General features: G+C 44.9%; 1 protein-coding gene across 1 annotated transcript in view; it reads left to right on the top strand.

Moving 5' to 3' along the window:
* DNAH11 (dynein axonemal heavy chain 11) overlaps positions 1 to 16,681 on the top strand; it is a 285,994-nt gene that overhangs the window by 88,720 nt on the left and 180,593 nt on the right. The window contains exon 30 of the mRNA XM_048838362.2: positions 14,013 to 14,246. Within this exon, the coding sequence (XP_048694319.2) occupies positions 14,013 to 14,246 (234 nt within the window). The remainder of the gene's footprint in view (positions 1 to 14,012; positions 14,247 to 16,681) is intronic.

The following is a 16,681-nucleotide window of genomic DNA, read 5'->3' as shown; positions in this document are numbered from 1 at the left end:
TCATGGACAGAGGACATTTCTCTCAGGATGGACTTCATCTGAGTAGGGAAGGAAATAGACTTCTAGGATGGAGGCAGGCACAACTGATTGAGAGCTTTAAACTAGGAATTTGGGAGAGATGGTGGGGAGATGTCCAGGTAATCTCCACGCCGGATTTTAGCATTGTGAGGGAAGAAAATGAAGTAAGAAAGGATACAGCCGTGGGTAGGAGAATGTATATAAGGAGGAAGGGCAGTGTGGATTCCAGTCTAATAGGTTATACTGGCTGTAGAATGACCGTGCCTAATAGGGTACAGAATGTGAGCGAGGCCAAACAGCAAAAATGAAGATGTTTGTACACCAGTGCGGGGAGCCTCAGTAACAAAATGGAGGAACTAGAGCTACTGGTGCAGGAAGTGAAACCAGATTTTATAGAGAAAACAGAAACATGGTGGAATAGTAGTCATGACTGGACTACAGGTATTGAAGGGTATGTGCAGTTTAGGAAAGACCGAAATAAAGGTAAAGGTGGTGGAGTAGCATTGTATATCAGTGATGAGGTAGAATTTAAAGAAATATGGAATGGATAAGACAGAGTCTGTCTGGGTAAAAATTACATTGGGGAAGAAAACTACTAGAGCCTCCGCTGGGATAGTGCTTAGGGTGTGCTATAGACCGCCAGGATCTAATTTGGATATGGATAGAGCCCTCTTCAATGTTTTTAATGAAGTAAATACTAATTGAAACTGCGTGATAATGGGAGACTTTAACTTCCCAGATATAGACTGGAGGACGAGCGCTAGTAATAATAATAGGGCTCAGATTTTCCTAGATGTGATAGCTGATGGATTCCTTCATCAAGTAGTTGCTGAACCGACTAGAGGGGATGCCATTTTAGATTTGGTTTTGGTGAGTAGTGAGGACCTCATAGAAGAAATGGTTGTAGGGGACAACCTTGGTTCAAGTGATCATGAGCTAATTCAGTTCAAACTGAACGGAAGGATTAACAAAAATAAATCTGCAACTAGGGTTTTTGATTTCAAAAGGGCTGACTTTCAAAAATTAAGGAAATTAGTTAGGGAAGTGGATTTACCTGAAGAATTTATGGATCTAAAGGCAGAGGAGGCCTGGGATTATTTAAATCAAAGCTGCAGAAGCTAACTGAAGCGTGCATCCCAAGAAAGGGGAAAAAATTCATAGGCAGGAGTTGTAGACCAAGCTGGATGAGCAAGCATCTCAGAGAGGTGATTAAGAAAAAGCAGAAAGCATTTAATATTTAATACAGGGAGTTGAAGATGGGAGGGATCAGCAAGGAAAGCTACCTTATTGAGGTCAGAACATGTAGGGATAAAGTGAGACCGGCTAAAGTCAAGTAGAGTTGGACCTTGCAAAGGGAATTAAAACCAATAGTAAAAGGTTCTACAGCCATATAAATAAGAAGAAAACAAAGAAAGAAGACATGGGACCGCTAAACACTGAGGATGGAGTGGAGGTCAAGGATAATCTAGGCATGGCCCAATATCTAAACAAATACTTTGCCTCAGTCTTTAATAAGGCTAAAGAGGATCTTAGGGATAATGGTAGCATGACAAATGGGAATGAGGATATGGAGGTAGATATTACCATATCTGAGGTAGAAGCGAAACTCAAACAGCTTAATGGGACTAAATCGGGGGGCCCAGATAATCTTCATCCAAGAATATTAAAGGAATTGGCACATGAAATTGCAAGCCCATTAGCAAGAATTTTTAATGAATCTGTAAATTCCGGGATTGTACCGTATGACTGGAGAATTGCTAACATAGTTCCTATTTTTAAGAAAGGAAAAAAAAAAAGTGATCCGGGTAACTAGAGGCCTGTTAGTTTGACATCTGTAGTATGCAAGGTCTTGGAAAAAATGTTGAAGGAGAAAGTAGTTAAGGACATTGAGATCAATGGTAAATGGGACACAATACAACATGGTTTTACAAAAGGTAGATCGTGCCAAACCAACCTGATCTCCTTCTTGGAGAAAGTAACAGATTTTTTTAGACAAAGGAAACGCAGTGGATCTAATTTACCTAGATTTCAGTAAGGCATTTGATACCGTGCCACATAGGGAATTATTAGTTAAATTGGAAAAGATGGGGATCAATATGAAAATTGAAAGGTGGATAAGGAATTGGTTAACAGGGAGACTACAGCAGGTCCTGCTGAAAGGTGCACTGTCAGGCTGGAGGGAGGTTATCAGTGGAGTTCCTCAGGGATCGGTTTTGGGACCAATCTTATTTAATCTTTTTATTACTGACCTCGGCACAAAATGTGGGAGTGTGCTAATAAAGTTTGCAGATGATACAAAGCTGGGAGGTATTGCCAAGTTAGAGAAGGACCGGGAAATCATACAGGAAGATTTGGATGACCTTGTAAACTGGAGTAATAGTAATAGGATGAAATTTAATAGTGAGAAGTGTAAGGTTATTCAGTTAGGGATTAATAACAAGAATTTTAGTTATAAGCTGGGGACGCATCAATTAGAAGTAATGGAGGAGGAGAAGGACCTTGGAGTATTGGTTGATCATAGGATGACTATGAACTGCCAATGTGATATGGCTGTGAAAAAAGCTAATGCGGTCTTGGGATGCATCAGGCGAGGTATTTCCAGTAGAGATAAGGAGGTTTTAGTACTGTTATACAAGGCACTGGTGAGACCTCATCTGAAATACTGTGTGCAGTTCTGGTCTCCTATGTTTAAGAAGGATGAATTCAGACTGGAACAGGTACAGAGAAGGGCTACTAGGATGATCCGAGGAATGGAAAGCCTGTCTTATGAAAGGAGACTCAAGGAGCTTGGCTTGTTTAGCCTAACTAAAAGAAGGTTGAGGGGAGATATGATTGCTCTCTATAAATATATCAGAGGGATAAATACCGGAGAGGGAGAGGAATTATTTAAGCTCAGTACCAATGTGGACACGAGAACAAATGGATATAAGCTGGTCATTGGGAAGTTTAGACTTGAAATTAGACGAAGGTTTCTAACCATCAGAGGAGTGAAGTTTTGGAATAGGCTTCCAAGGGAAGCAGTGGGGACAAAAGATCATCTGGCTTTAAGATTAAACTCGATAAGTTTATGGAGGAGATGGTATGATGGGATAACATGATTTTGGTAATTAATTGATCTTTAAATATTCATGGTAAATAGGCCCAATGGCCTGTGATGGGATGTTAGATGGGATGGGATCTGAGTTACTACAGAAAATCCTTTTCTGGGTATCTGACTGGTGAATCTTGCCTATATGCTCAGGGTTTAGCTGATCACCATATTTTGGGTCGGGAAGGAATTTTCCTCCAGGGCAGATTGAAAGAGGCCCTGGAGGTTTTTCGTCTTCCTCTGCAGCATGGGGCACGGGTCACTTGCTGGAGGATTCTCTGCTTCTTGAAGTCTTTAAACCACGATTTGAGGACTTCAATAGCTCAGACATAGGTGGGAGGTTTATTGCAGGAGTGGGTAGGTGAGATTCTGTGGCCTGCGTTGTGCAGGAGGTCGGACTAGATGATCATAATGATCCCTTCTGACCTTAGTATCTATGAATCTATGAAACTGCAGTCCAACAAAATGGTGATTGTATAGTTCAACAATCAAGGCAGTGCCCGGTCCCCCTCCCTCTGCACGGAGGCCATCCTCCTCCTGAACTGGTGCCTCCGGCACAAGGTCACCCTTCATGCCATGCACCTCCCAGGCACCAGCAACTCTCTGGCAGACATGCTCAGCAGGTCCTTCTATGCAAATCACGAGTGTAAGCTCCATGAACCCATGCTTCGCTTGGTCTTTTGCCAATGGGGCATACCAGGCGACAGCCACAAACCACAAATATCCCCTTTTCTGCTCCAGAGGAGCCCTTGGACCGGGATCACAGGGTGATACCTTCTCCTTCTCTGGACCACCGAACTCTGCTATACCTTCCTGCCCATTTCCCTGCTCCTGCAAATCCTGCACAAGGTGCGATGGGATCATGTTACCGTCATTCTCATAGCCTCCTCCTGGCCTTGCCAGTATTGGTTCACCATCTCCTCCACCTCTTCACTTGCCCCTTAAATCTGCCTTTCCACCCTCCTGAATCTTCTCTCACAGGCATACAGCTCCACCTCACGGCCTGGTATTTGGATGAGGCTCATGTGTAGACAGGGAGTGCTCTGCCCCTGTGCATGACATCCTCACTACAGCAGTTGGTCATCTATTAGATCCCGCTACCAAGCTAAATGATGACACTTCACCGACTGGGTGCACCACCACTACTATCCTCTGGACTTCCGTCTCCATTCCCATGCTCCTGGCCTACCTTCTGCACCTTTGACAGATGGGCCTCACACATTCCTCTGTCCATGTCCACCTGGCGACACGCAGTGCCTTTCTCCCCACTGTGGATGGGTTTTCCATCTTCACTCACCCAAGCACTGCCCACTTCTTTCACAGTCTTCTAAATGTCTTCCCATCCATGTGGAAGCCTACCCCCTCTTAGGACCTGAATCTCATCCTCCCTTGCCCTCACTAAACCATCCTTGTACATGCATCGAAGTAGGTATTCACCCACAAAAGCTTATGCTCCAATACGTCTGTTAGTCTAAAAGGTGCTACAGGACTCTTTGCCACTTAAACCATTCTTCTCACCCATCTTAACCTGCTCTCTCACCCATCTTGCCATGAAAGTGATCTTTTTGGTGGCTATCACCTCAGCACGATGGGTTAGTGAGCTGGCAGCATAATGACCAACCTGCCCTTTACTCTCCTTCACAAAGTGCTAGGAAACTGTCCTGCATCCCTGTAGCATTCATGCAAGGTTCATATGCTTGGCAACATTCAGGGCACACCCGGAGTGTTGTGTAGGAGCAGTGCACACACGGCTCCTCTCAAGGGCATGAACCTTGGAATCTCGCCCAGATGACATGAACCGTGGGAAGCCTCTCAGAACTGGGCTCAAGGCCCGAGAGCAAGGAATGCGGTAGATAGAAATTGGTAAATAAGAATATTATACAAAGCCAGTGTATTCCTTTTATCTGTTGGAGTATGTAATGCGCGGGGGGAGAGAGGGTGGAAAAGCTGACAGGCGGACCAGCCCATCGGCAGACCAGCCTGCTTACTTGCTTAAAGCTTGTCCTGTCTTGTATTTGAACCGCAACAACTGGCGCCCAAACATGGGGCCCTCAGCACTCACCTCGCCCGGCAAGGGTTTCAGACGCGTCACTCATCCGCCTCGCGGATCCCGGTGAGTATTTTTCGTTGTGGTAAGTATGGGAAGCTCCCTCTCTGCTTTGCAAGTGCAACACCGTAATGAGCTACAGTATTTGCTGCGTAAGGCTCAGCATGACTGCCCCGCTCGAGAACTCACTCTCCTGCTACAGAAGGTGAGTGCCCAATGCCCGTGGTATCCTGAAGCCAGAACTCTTAAGCTAGCGGACTGGGAGCGGTTGGGCCAGACATTGCACAAAGAGCCTTGGGCACCCGTGCAGGCTTTACATGCCTGGCACCTCTGCCGCGACGCAATACAGCGTGTTGCCTCGGAAACGCCAGTAGAGAGGCTGGTGATCTCGCCACTCCCGTCCGCTCCTGCAGCCATCCCCCCTCCTGGCGATGCGATACAGCGTGTCGCCTCGGAAAGACCCTCTCCCGCGCCAATAGAGGGGCTGCCGATCTCGCCACCCCCGTCCGCTCCTGCAGCCATCCCTCCCACTGCTTCGCCCCCAGTGCCTCAATTACTGCCGCCTCCTTTGACTTCCCATCTGGAGCCGGTGAGTGGTCGCCGTCCCCCCATGGGGCCCCATGCTCTGGGAGCCCCCGGGGGGTCATCCGCGTCTGCTCAGGGGCTTTCGCTGTTGCAACAAATGGTACATGCAGCGAAGACTCGCCCAGATCTTACAGCAGAGGAATTAGCTGATCTGGTCTCAGTTTGCCCGGTGACCTGGCAGGATGATGGCCAGGGCAACCAGCTTGCAAACTGGGTCAGTTTGCCTTACTCGGTGATCAGAGAGGTAAAGAAAGCGATTCGCGAGTTCGGCCTCACTAGCACGTATGTACGTGGTCTCCTTGAAGGGCTAGATACTGGGTACACCCTGGTCCCTGAAGATTGGAAGGCGCTGTTGCACATGATGCTGACGCCCAGTCAGTATGTTATTTGGCTTAGTGACTATCGGCAGATGGCGGAACGCCAAGCCCAGGTATATATAGTGCAAGGTGTCGCTTACGAGCAGTTAGCAGGGGAGGGCCAGTTTGCTACCATTCAGATGCAGTCTCAACTCCCTCAGGCAGTCTTCCCCATTATTTCCACCTGCGCTCAGCATGCCTTCCGGAAGGTCCCGGATTCAGGCAGGCCTACTAAAAGCTTTGCCAGTATCCGTCAGGGTGCATCAGAGTCCTTTATGGATTTTACCAACAGATTGCAGGAGGCTATCCTCCGACAGGTGGATAGCCCTGCAGCAGCTCAGGAGATTCTGTTAAAAATGGCGGCTGAAAATGAGAACGAGGATTGCCGCCGTGCTCTCCAGGCGGCACAAACTGCTGGCATTCTAGAGCTGTCGGACATGCTGTGGGCGTGCCAAAACATCGAAACTCAGGCACATAAAGCTGGAGTTCTGGCCGCCGCCCTGCGGAAAAGCGGGAAGCAGGGGAAGCGTTGTTATCGCTGTGGTAAGGAGGGTCACTTTCAGCGGGAGTGCCGCTCATCGACGGCGCCCGCTCGCTCCTCAAAGAAGTGCCCCAAGTGTTGGAAGGGCTATCACTGGGCTAATCAGTGTCGTAGCGGGTCGGGAAACCGCACGACGGGTCCCCCCCGAACCCAGGGTCTTGGGTCAGTCTCTAAACCAGGAGGCCGTGCCCTTGCTACGATCCGCCCTTTTGTGCTCCCTGTCCACCTCAATATTTGGGGCCGTGACTTACTTGTAAAGCTGGACACCACCCTCGATATTAATATATAATGGCCCAAAACCCTCCCCCACCCACCTTGCCCTCTGCATTACCATTGGTATGGCAATCCTTAGAGCCTGTATGGATTGACCAGTGGCCCCTCCCCCTAGAAAAACTGAAAGCACTTCATTCACTTGTACAACAACATTTGCATGCACAGCACTTGGAGAGCTCCACTAGTCCTGGGAACACCCCGGTGTTCGTTATTAAGAAAAAATCTGGTGCATGGAGGCTGTTACACAATTTAAGGGAAATAAATGCATCCAACCCATGGGCCCCTTGCAGTTTGGGTTGCCGAACCCGAATTTAATTCCTCAAACCAATCAGCTTTGTGTGTGTGATTTAAAAAATTGTTTTTTCACAATCCCGCTTTGCCCACAAGATCGCGAAAAATTCGCGTTTACGGTGCCAGAATATAATAATCAGCGACCCTCTTAAAGGTATCAGTGGAAGGTCTTGCCCCAGGGAATGCAAAATAGTCCAACCTTGTGTCAACTTTCTGTGGATCGGGCCCTCGCCCCTTTTCGTGCCCGATACCCCACACTAAAGGTCTACCATTATATGGATGACATTTTGCTTAGCGGTCCCCAGGTCACAGCACAACAGCTTGAATATTTGTCCCAGATTCTCGGCCAAAATGGCCTGTTAGTGGCACTAGAAAAAATCCAACGCTCTTATCCCTACCAATATCTCGGGCATAAGGTTTTACAAACCTATGCTGCCCCTGTTCGCCCGGAAGTGGTTCTACCCCAACCCCTAACCCTCGTTCAATTACAACAAATTTTGGGTCATTTAAATTGGATTCGACCCTACTTCCGTCTCCCCACATCGATGCTGCAGCCGTTGTTCGAGCTCCTACGTGGAGCTCGGGCACTGGGCGCAGTTATTGCCATCACTGAGGAGCACTTTGCCTGCATTCGACACATCAATGCAGTGTTGAGTCAGCAGTTTGTGGATAGACTTACTGAGGTTCGTCCCCTGCGGTTGGTTCTCCTTGCCACCCCTCATACGCCTACTGCTGCTCTGCTTGTACCTCGTACAGACATAGCCGTCTCTATCATAGAGTGGATATATTTGTCATCCACTCCTCCTCGGAACATTTATCCTTATTTAGACGCCCTGTCCGATCTTGTTCGTAAAGCCTGCCACCGTGCAGTGCAACTCACGGGCACTGATTTAGTTGCCATTGTTTTCCCCTTATCATGTAGTGAATTTGATTCCTTGTATCACACCTCCTTGGCTTGGCAGGTTGCTCTTTGTGATTATGTGGGAGAGATCTCCTATAATCCCCCAAAAGATCCTCGGTTGGTGATCACACAAAAGGTACCACTAATCGTACATCATCTTAGCCGCTCTCGACCTATTGTTTCAGCTATCACTCTTTTTACTGATGGCTCTCCACATCGCGGTGTTGTCACCTATCAGTTAGGTGACCCCCCTCGTTGGCATTCTCGTTTTACGTTGCCCCAGCGTTCCGCGCAGCGCTCAGAACTGGCTGCTGTTATTTTGGCCTTTCAACTTTTTGCTGATTGTCCCTTTAATTTAATCGTGGACACGCATTATGTTTATCAGGTAATTGATCATTTACCCCTTGCCCTTATTACCCCTCAGGTCAATGCGGACCTTCTTCACCTGTTTTTGTCCTTACAGTATCTCCTCACCACTCGTAATTTCCCTTATTTTGTTGCTCATATTCGCAGTCACACCCCTCTGCCTGGGCTGCTCACTGAAGGTAATGCGCACGCTGATCGTGCATTACGTGGTCAGGTAAATTCCCTTTTTTCTGACCCCTTGAAAGCCATTCTTTTTTTCATCAGTCTGCCTCTGTTTTGGCCCGACAGTTTCACATTCCTGCTGATCATTCACGTTCTATTGTTCGTTCCTGCCCCCACTGTGCCTTTTCTTATGCCGTTAACCCCAGAGGTACTGCAGCGAATCAGCTGTAGCAAATGGATGTCACTCACGTGCCACAATTCCGCCCCTATTCGTTTTTACATGTTTCCATTGATACCTATTCGGGATTTCTCTGGGCGACCCCACAGCGTGGGGAAGACACTCCCAAAGTTATTCACCATTTGCTAGCCTGTTTTGCTGTTATGAGTCACCCGAGCCAGATAAAAACGGATAATGCCCCAGCCTATTGCTCCACAGCCCTATCCACCTTTTGTGCCCAATGGGACGTCCGTCTCAAACACGGGATCCCTTATAATTCCACAGGCCAAGCTATTGTTGAACGTGCAAATTGCACGCTAAAAACGTCGCTTGACAAACAATTAAAACAAGGGGAGCTGCGTCTCTGAACCTTAGGAAATATTCAGCAACAATTGCATATCCTTTTGTTTACTTTAAATAATTTAATGCTGAATGCAGATCAGCAGACCCCCGCGGATCGGCATTTTCATAAGTCCGAGGTACTGGAAAGACCGCGTGTCTATTACCGTCAGCTGCCCGATCCGCAATGGTTGGGCCCAGTACCTTTAATTACTTGGGGTCGGGGATATGCTGCTGTGTGTCTCCCTGCAGGACCGTTGTGGGTTCCGGCCTGGTGTGTGCGACCGGCACTGAAACAGCATGGCGTGGCACCATGGGCTGTTGAACCCCATACCGGAGTTTCAGCTGACCTTGGAGGAGAATGCGGTGCCTCCCGGGTCGACAATGGCGGGACGGAGACGGAGGAGACGTAGCGTCCCAAGCCAGCCCGTGACATGGGGAGCAGTGAAAGCATTGGTCGCCGCGGCTCAACGAAGACTGGCAGCAAACCAACAGCCAGAGACTCCTGAGACTCTGTTTGTGGCCATTCTCGCCCAAATCACTGCTAATTCTGTATTGATTGTGTGCCTTATGTGCCTGCTATTTCCTGTAGGGGTTGACTCGGTAGCGCCTCCTCCGTTACGGGCCCGAATGACATAAAACCTATGGGAAAGATTAGCTTGAATAGCAAATGTTACCCACTTTTGTTTGTTTGATTTTGTAGCAGCTGAAGAATTGTTAGGTACGTGCCTTATTCCAGTATGTCATCACTCTGAGGAAATAGGGAATGAGATGATGCTCACTGCTTACGCGAACCTCTCTTCCCAGTACTCTAGCATGGCTAATTGGGGCCCGGCCAACTACACTTTACCTTCTTGGGCTTATTTTTTTGCTGTTGCTGTGTGCAATGTATTTCCTTTTTGTTAAGGCTTCGTCGAGACCCGCCCTGGCAGGCTCCATGAGTTATACCTTGTCTGTCCAGGAGTTAATATGGCTTGCAAAAGCAAATTGATGGCTACCATTAGATGGCCGAGCACAAATAAACAAAAAAGGAGGGGATGTAGCATTCATGCAAGGTTCATGCACTTGGCAACATTCAGAGCATACCCGGAGTGTTGTGTAGGAGCAGTGCACACATGGCTCCTCTCAAGGGCATGAACCTTGGAATCTCGCCCAGATGACATGAACTGTGGGAAGCCTCCCAGAACTGGGCTCAAGGCCCGAGGGCAAGGAATGCGGTAGATAGAAATTGGTAAATAAGAATATTATACAAAGCCAGTGTATTTCTTTTATCTGTTGGAGTATGTAGTGCGCAGGGGGAGAGAGAGAAAGAAAGGAGAGGGTGGAAAAGCTGACAGGCGGACCAGCCCATTGGCAGACCAGCCTGCTTGCTTGCTTAAAGCTTGTCCTGTCTTGTATTTGAACCGCAACATACCCCAAATTTCTCCCCAAGATGGCCTCCCTGTTCCACCTAAACCAGTGCATACACCTTCCAATCTTCTACCCTAATCTGCACATCTCCCCCAGGGCACAAACACTGCACTTCCTTGATGTCTGCCAGGCACTGGCCTTTTATCTCCATCGCACCCGCACCTTCCATGTCTCGCCCTGGCTCTTCCTCACCATCATGGAGCACTGCCGGGGCCATGCCCTCTCCTTGCAACATCTCTCCAAATGGCTCTCCCGTTGTACTGAGGAACACTAGGTGCTCTCTCACATTTCTCTCCCCCGCCCCCGGAGTCATAGCCGACTCCACGTGGGTGCTTGTGGCCATGTTGGCCTTTCTCATGAGCATACTGTGGCAGGACACCCCTGTGGCGGATGCAGCAGTTGGCCACGCCATCCTACAGACTGCTTGCAAGTCTGTGAACCCACCTCCACGCTAAGCACTGCTTGCTACTCTCCCACATCTGGAATCCATATAAGGACCATTACTCGAAGAAGAAGAGCAGGTTACTTACTGTAACTGGAGGTTCTTCAAGATGTGTGGTTCCTATTTGGATTCCAATACCTGTCCTCCGTACCCTCTGCTGCTGCCTCCCATTGTTTGTGGGTAAGAGGGACCTGGAGCGGCATCGACCCGCTCAGCCTCTTAAAACCTTGGATGTGCCTTGTGGTCAATGCACGATGCACATACGGGTCAGTGGACATTTCTACAAACAGTTCTAGCTCCAGCACATGGTATGCATGAACACCCACATCTGGAATCCAAATAGGGACCACTCATCTTGAAGAATCTTCAGTTACAGTAAGTAATCTCCTCTTCCTGAGCATACTTATTGACATTTATGTTCCAAAATATATTTAATAGTAGAAAGTAGGAAGACATGCTGTGTTTAGACACTTGGGGCTATCTAAAAGACAGGTTATGTTACATTAGATGTCTGGGAAACCTAATAACACCACATGTGCTGTCAAAAAAATATGCACCATAAATTTTGAGCCCAGCGGCTCTGAGTAAAGGCAAGTATGGGCAACAAATAAAAAATGAGTCAAGGTAATAGAGCCCAAAAACAAAAGGGACAAATGCAAAGTAGAAGCTACTTGTGTGTTGTTTGTGCACAAAAACTACTTTTGGTTATGTGGTTAGTATGAAAAGGAGAGTTACAACAAGATGGAAAGCCTGCTTCGGTCAACTACTTTAGAGAAATTAATCTTCATGTGATTCTTCAGTGCTATCGAGATCAATATCTGTCTGTGTTTTCAGCCATGTAACTGTTTTTGGGACAGTTTCAACTTGGAAATCCACATATCTTAAGGCTTTCTACACGTCTTTTTTTTTTTTTCCTTCTTTTTTTGGATTTCAAATACCCTTGTTCCTTATTTATTTAGAACAGATCCTTTTCTCTCTCATTGTCCCTTGTTAGATTTGCGTGTGTGTAACCCTAATCTACTGATAGGGAAACAAGCACATTTAATCAAAATATCTGTCTTGATCTTTTAATTTTTGCAATAATTGTAGAAACGTCACCATATAAGCCACTTATTGATCAAAATGCATTGTTATCTCCTTTCTCATCAGTGTGTTGCCTGGAATGAGAGAGAAGTAGTTAGTTGATTCTATCTCAACCTTTATGTCAGTCATTTTCTTTTTCGTTTATTGTTAGAGGCTCTCCCCTGTCTTTTGTGGTGTGGATTGGCAGATGGTGTTGCCTTAATGAGGGATCCTTGTTCATGTCCTGGCCCAGTTTCCTTCATCTCTCCATTTTCTCACTTCTTATCCCTTTCTGTTTCTGTTCTCTTTTTGTTTTGATTGAGTGTTGTGATATTTTTTCCCTCCCTCTCTTCCTTGGTGATAGCCTCCCCATTTTCCTTCCAGGGTAGTTTTCCTTCCTTGTTCTCCACTCACAGAAACTTACATGCCGCTCAGAGAAGCGGTTTCCATTAGGGATCCCCTGGGCTGCTGCATGAGCCTGTAGCCCTATATATGTGAGCTGTTCTTGCTGCCAAACACATTATGGGAGCTTCCATGAAACAAATATAGGGAAAGTAGGTGGTTTTCAAAAAGCAGTGGCTGGGAAGGGATGGGGACAGGATGGATCGAAGGTCATGCAGCTTTCTGAGGTAAGTTTGTGCTATTTCCTTCTACCTCTCCCCACACCCTACTTAGACAGGCACCAGTCAAACTGGAAAATACCGTTGCACACCCTGAAACCTTTAAAGAATATTTTATGTCTTCAATTAGCGATCATGTATACTTGGCAAGGAAAGTTGAAATGACACTTGACACTGCATAATCTGTAAGTACAAACAGAACATGTAAGCAGATATTAGTCTGCGATCAAACTTAATTTTAAGCCTTTTATCGCACCCAAAAATAATTTTCTTTCAGTAAGGTTAAATTTCAGACAATCAGGTTAAATTCCTTAATGCTACTGAAACTGAGAAATGAAAACCATGGAGACAAATAACTATTAGCTAAAACTACAAGCACTAATTTAAAGAAAGTTATGTTTTCCAACTGAAGAAAAAATACATAGTTCTTGTTAAATATACACCATAATTCTTGTAAATGTGTTTAATTTTAGGGGGAAATGTATGTGACTAGAATGCTTCACCTATATTTGGTGTTCTTATGGTTATGTTCCTTTTTTTTGTACAGGAGGCTGCCAAGATCTGTAGCACCAGTTTTTCGGCCGAATATTTTGACTGGTTTTCTAAGCCCATGTAGTTCTTTGGTGTTCATTGCACAATAATTGTTTCCATACTCTTTTTTAAAAAAAAAAAAGTGGGACAGGATTAATGATGGGATACACACAGAATCTAGTTGGGTAGCATCTGAAAGTAGTTACCATCTGGTGACGGTTGAATGACAAGAATTTGTTGGTCTTGATCCACTGCCCATATTAGACAAGAGTTCACATTAGAAAACTGCTCTCACAACTGGCACTAATTGGCAACCTTGTTGGTTGTCTGAGTAGGGAAGCCAGAGACTGAACATGCAAGGTGGCTCAACTTGCCTCTTAAAGGTGGTTCCTCCAAAACAAGGTTTTTGCATGTTGGAAGAGTGACATCAGGAAGACTGCATTGCCAATGCCCACTCTGTACCAGTTCTTCAGATAATAAAGAACTTTTCTGGGCAGGGCACTATGCTTGTATCGCAGCACTCATAAATAGCCTTGCAATACCAAACAACCATGATGAAAACAGGGCGAAACATGGAAAGAAAACTGGTTCTAATTGGAAGTAGAAAAAAGGGTTTGTGTGTGTTTTATTTTATTAATGAGTGCAAAGAAATACCTTGACAAATAGCTGTTTAAATACTATTCATTATACCAGTAAAGTAGGAAGCTTCTCCCTCATTAAAATATTCTGAACTCTGATGCAGCATGTCTCTTTTTTTCAAAAGGTGGAGACCTGGTTACAACAACTTGAAGAAACCATGTGTAAAACAGTGCATCATCATATCATGCAGGCTATAGCTGCCTATGAAGAAAAGCCCAGAGAGCAATGGATTTTTGACTACCCAGCTCAAGTTTCACTTACCAGCTCACAAATCTGGTGGACAACAGATGTAGGAATAGCATTCAACAGGCTGGAGGAGGGATTTGAAATGGCCCTGAAGGATTACAATAAAAAACAGGTATTGATGTCTTGCTTATATTGTATGAAAACAAGTTTCCATTTTCATACTGTACCGATCACCCAGAAATGCTTCGCTGGCATGTTAAATGTTTTTTTTTTAGTCAGACTATTTATTGGCTACCTGCTATTGCCATCCTCTGAAGAAAAGGAAATATGCCTCTTGCTTCTGATTCTCTCTTCCCCTATAGATGATCAATGAAAATTGCCCTTATAGCTTTCTGTGGGTTCATTTTGGAGCAAGAAGAAGAGTAAAAGCCAAGGTGCTACAAACTATAGGATTTTTTTCTATAATTATTAGTATTTCTCAAACATGGATAGTTTGTGACCTAAAACTGTCTCAAATCTGGAAACGTAGATAATACCAAATTCAGTTCTTTGAGGTAGGTATTTTTGATAATTAAAGACAGATGAGGGAGCATTTATTCAGAAAATGTGATATGGGCTTTTATTTTCAAAAGCTATTGGTGATTTTGGGTGCCTTAGTTGTATGATCTGCACCTTGAGTCATCTTTCAGGGGCTTGGCTTTCAGAAAGTGCTGACCACCACTCTCTGAAAATTAGGAAGGATCTGCTGTCATTCAGCATTCCAGAATTGCTGCTATTCCTATTGTAAGGCATCTCAACTTGAGCACCCAAAAATTGGGACACCCAAAGATCACTAGTAATTTTGAAAATGTAGTAATTCAAATGTACTGAATACTGGTAGACAACAAAAACTTGATTGGACCACCATGATATTAGGGTGCACACGCCCATACATATATGTGCCTGAAGAGTGGGAGGGTAATAATGCATATGTTAGGAAGCCAAAACCTGTGGGTCTGTTAGGACCGTGCTAGGTTTGATTTGACAATAAGCCCTCAGAGCTCAGTTTGAAACTTTGGTTAGTTTTAGTTCCAGTCCCCAAATGGGTATTTCCTGGTGTTTTAATAGCAGCTATGCTGTTACCCATGATTCTCATTTTAAAATGGTGTTCTAATGTTTGCATTCTTTTTTCTTTCAAACTTTCAAATTAAATAGCTTAATTTTTAAAAACTAGATCTGATTTGATTATAATGGATGATATGTCAGAACTAAATAATTTTTTCATCATATCTGCAGCTAAGAATGAAAAAAATCAAACCCATCAAATTATGTAAGTCATAGCACTGCCTGATATTGTGTCATCGATTTTTAAGCAGAATCCCTCCATCTCCCCTTGAAAGAGGTAGAGAAGTCTACTTAAAAATTGATGAGTTGCTATGGTTTTTTGATATTTCTTCATCTAACAGATACATACTGTACCTCTTGTCCTTTTGCTCGGTAGAACATGGCAAGGGTGCTCACAAGGAGCCCATTCCTTGGTTCTCAGCCCTGGCCCTGAAGCAGGCTACTCTAAACTGTGCCAGCTAGCAGGGATTCGTCTTTAGGCACCATACACCACTACTCTGTGTTCCAGTTATTCCCCCTCTGGGACACCCTCCCTTGTGGGAGCATTTTGCTCCCTTTGCACCCCTAAGAGCATGGAGTGGACCCGAGAACCTTATATACATTAGATAGGGTGACCGGATAGCAACTGTGAACAAATGGGGCAGGGAGTGTGGGATAAAAGGCGTCTATATAAGAAAAAATCCCCCAAAACAGGACTGTCCCTATAAAAACAGGACAGCTGGTCACCCTAAATTAGGCAACTTTCTAAGATTTTATAAATGAATAACATTTTTTTGTGGGGGGAAGTGTTTGAGACTTATCAGGGTGCAGAGTAATTCAACTTGAAATTTTGCCATTCAAATGTCCTTTGTAATCAGATTAGTATATCCCATGAAGTTATGGTATGGTAGCCTAAACCCAAGGTAAATAACCCATTTAAAAAAAATCTTGCTATAAAGTAAACAAATTAGGAATTACAATTGTAATTCTCAAAAGTCATCACTAAGTTATCACTTAGATAACTACCAGACCCTTAAATCTGGGGACTACAAGAAAGCTGATGGCTAAATTGCATTATGCTAATAATGAAAAAGCATAGCTTTTGAGGTCTAATTCATTCTTGAATCCTTTTTTCATAGTAGGGTCTGAACACTGACCAACACAGCTGTATCATACATCGCTTACACAATACATTATATGCACTCTATTAATGTTCTGTTTGCCTAATTAAACATGTGCCCAGCCACAGGCTATGATCTTCTTTACTATCAATGTGAAGTGTTTTGAAGAAAACACATTCATTAAGGGTATTTTCACAGTGCAGCTATAAGTAACTTCATTAATATCACATTTAATAATTCCTCCATTCATTCTGTTGTACTTCTTTAAACCTCAAGCCATTGTACTTTCATACAGTATATTTTCAAGTACTTTGTCCAGTAAAAATGTCTGAAGCAAAGAATCATTTCCCCCCTTTCCTTGAAAGGCGTTTCTGCAGTCTAATAGATCTCACCATTTAGAAGG

The sequence above is a fragment of the Caretta caretta genome, chromosome 2, assembly GCF_965140235.1.
Source record: "Caretta caretta isolate rCarCar2 chromosome 2, rCarCar1.hap1, whole genome shotgun sequence".
Lineage (NCBI taxonomy): Eukaryota > Metazoa > Chordata > Testudines > Cheloniidae > Caretta > Caretta caretta.
Note: the sequence above shows the minus strand (reverse complement) of the source record. Positions and strands in the feature narration are given on the sequence as shown.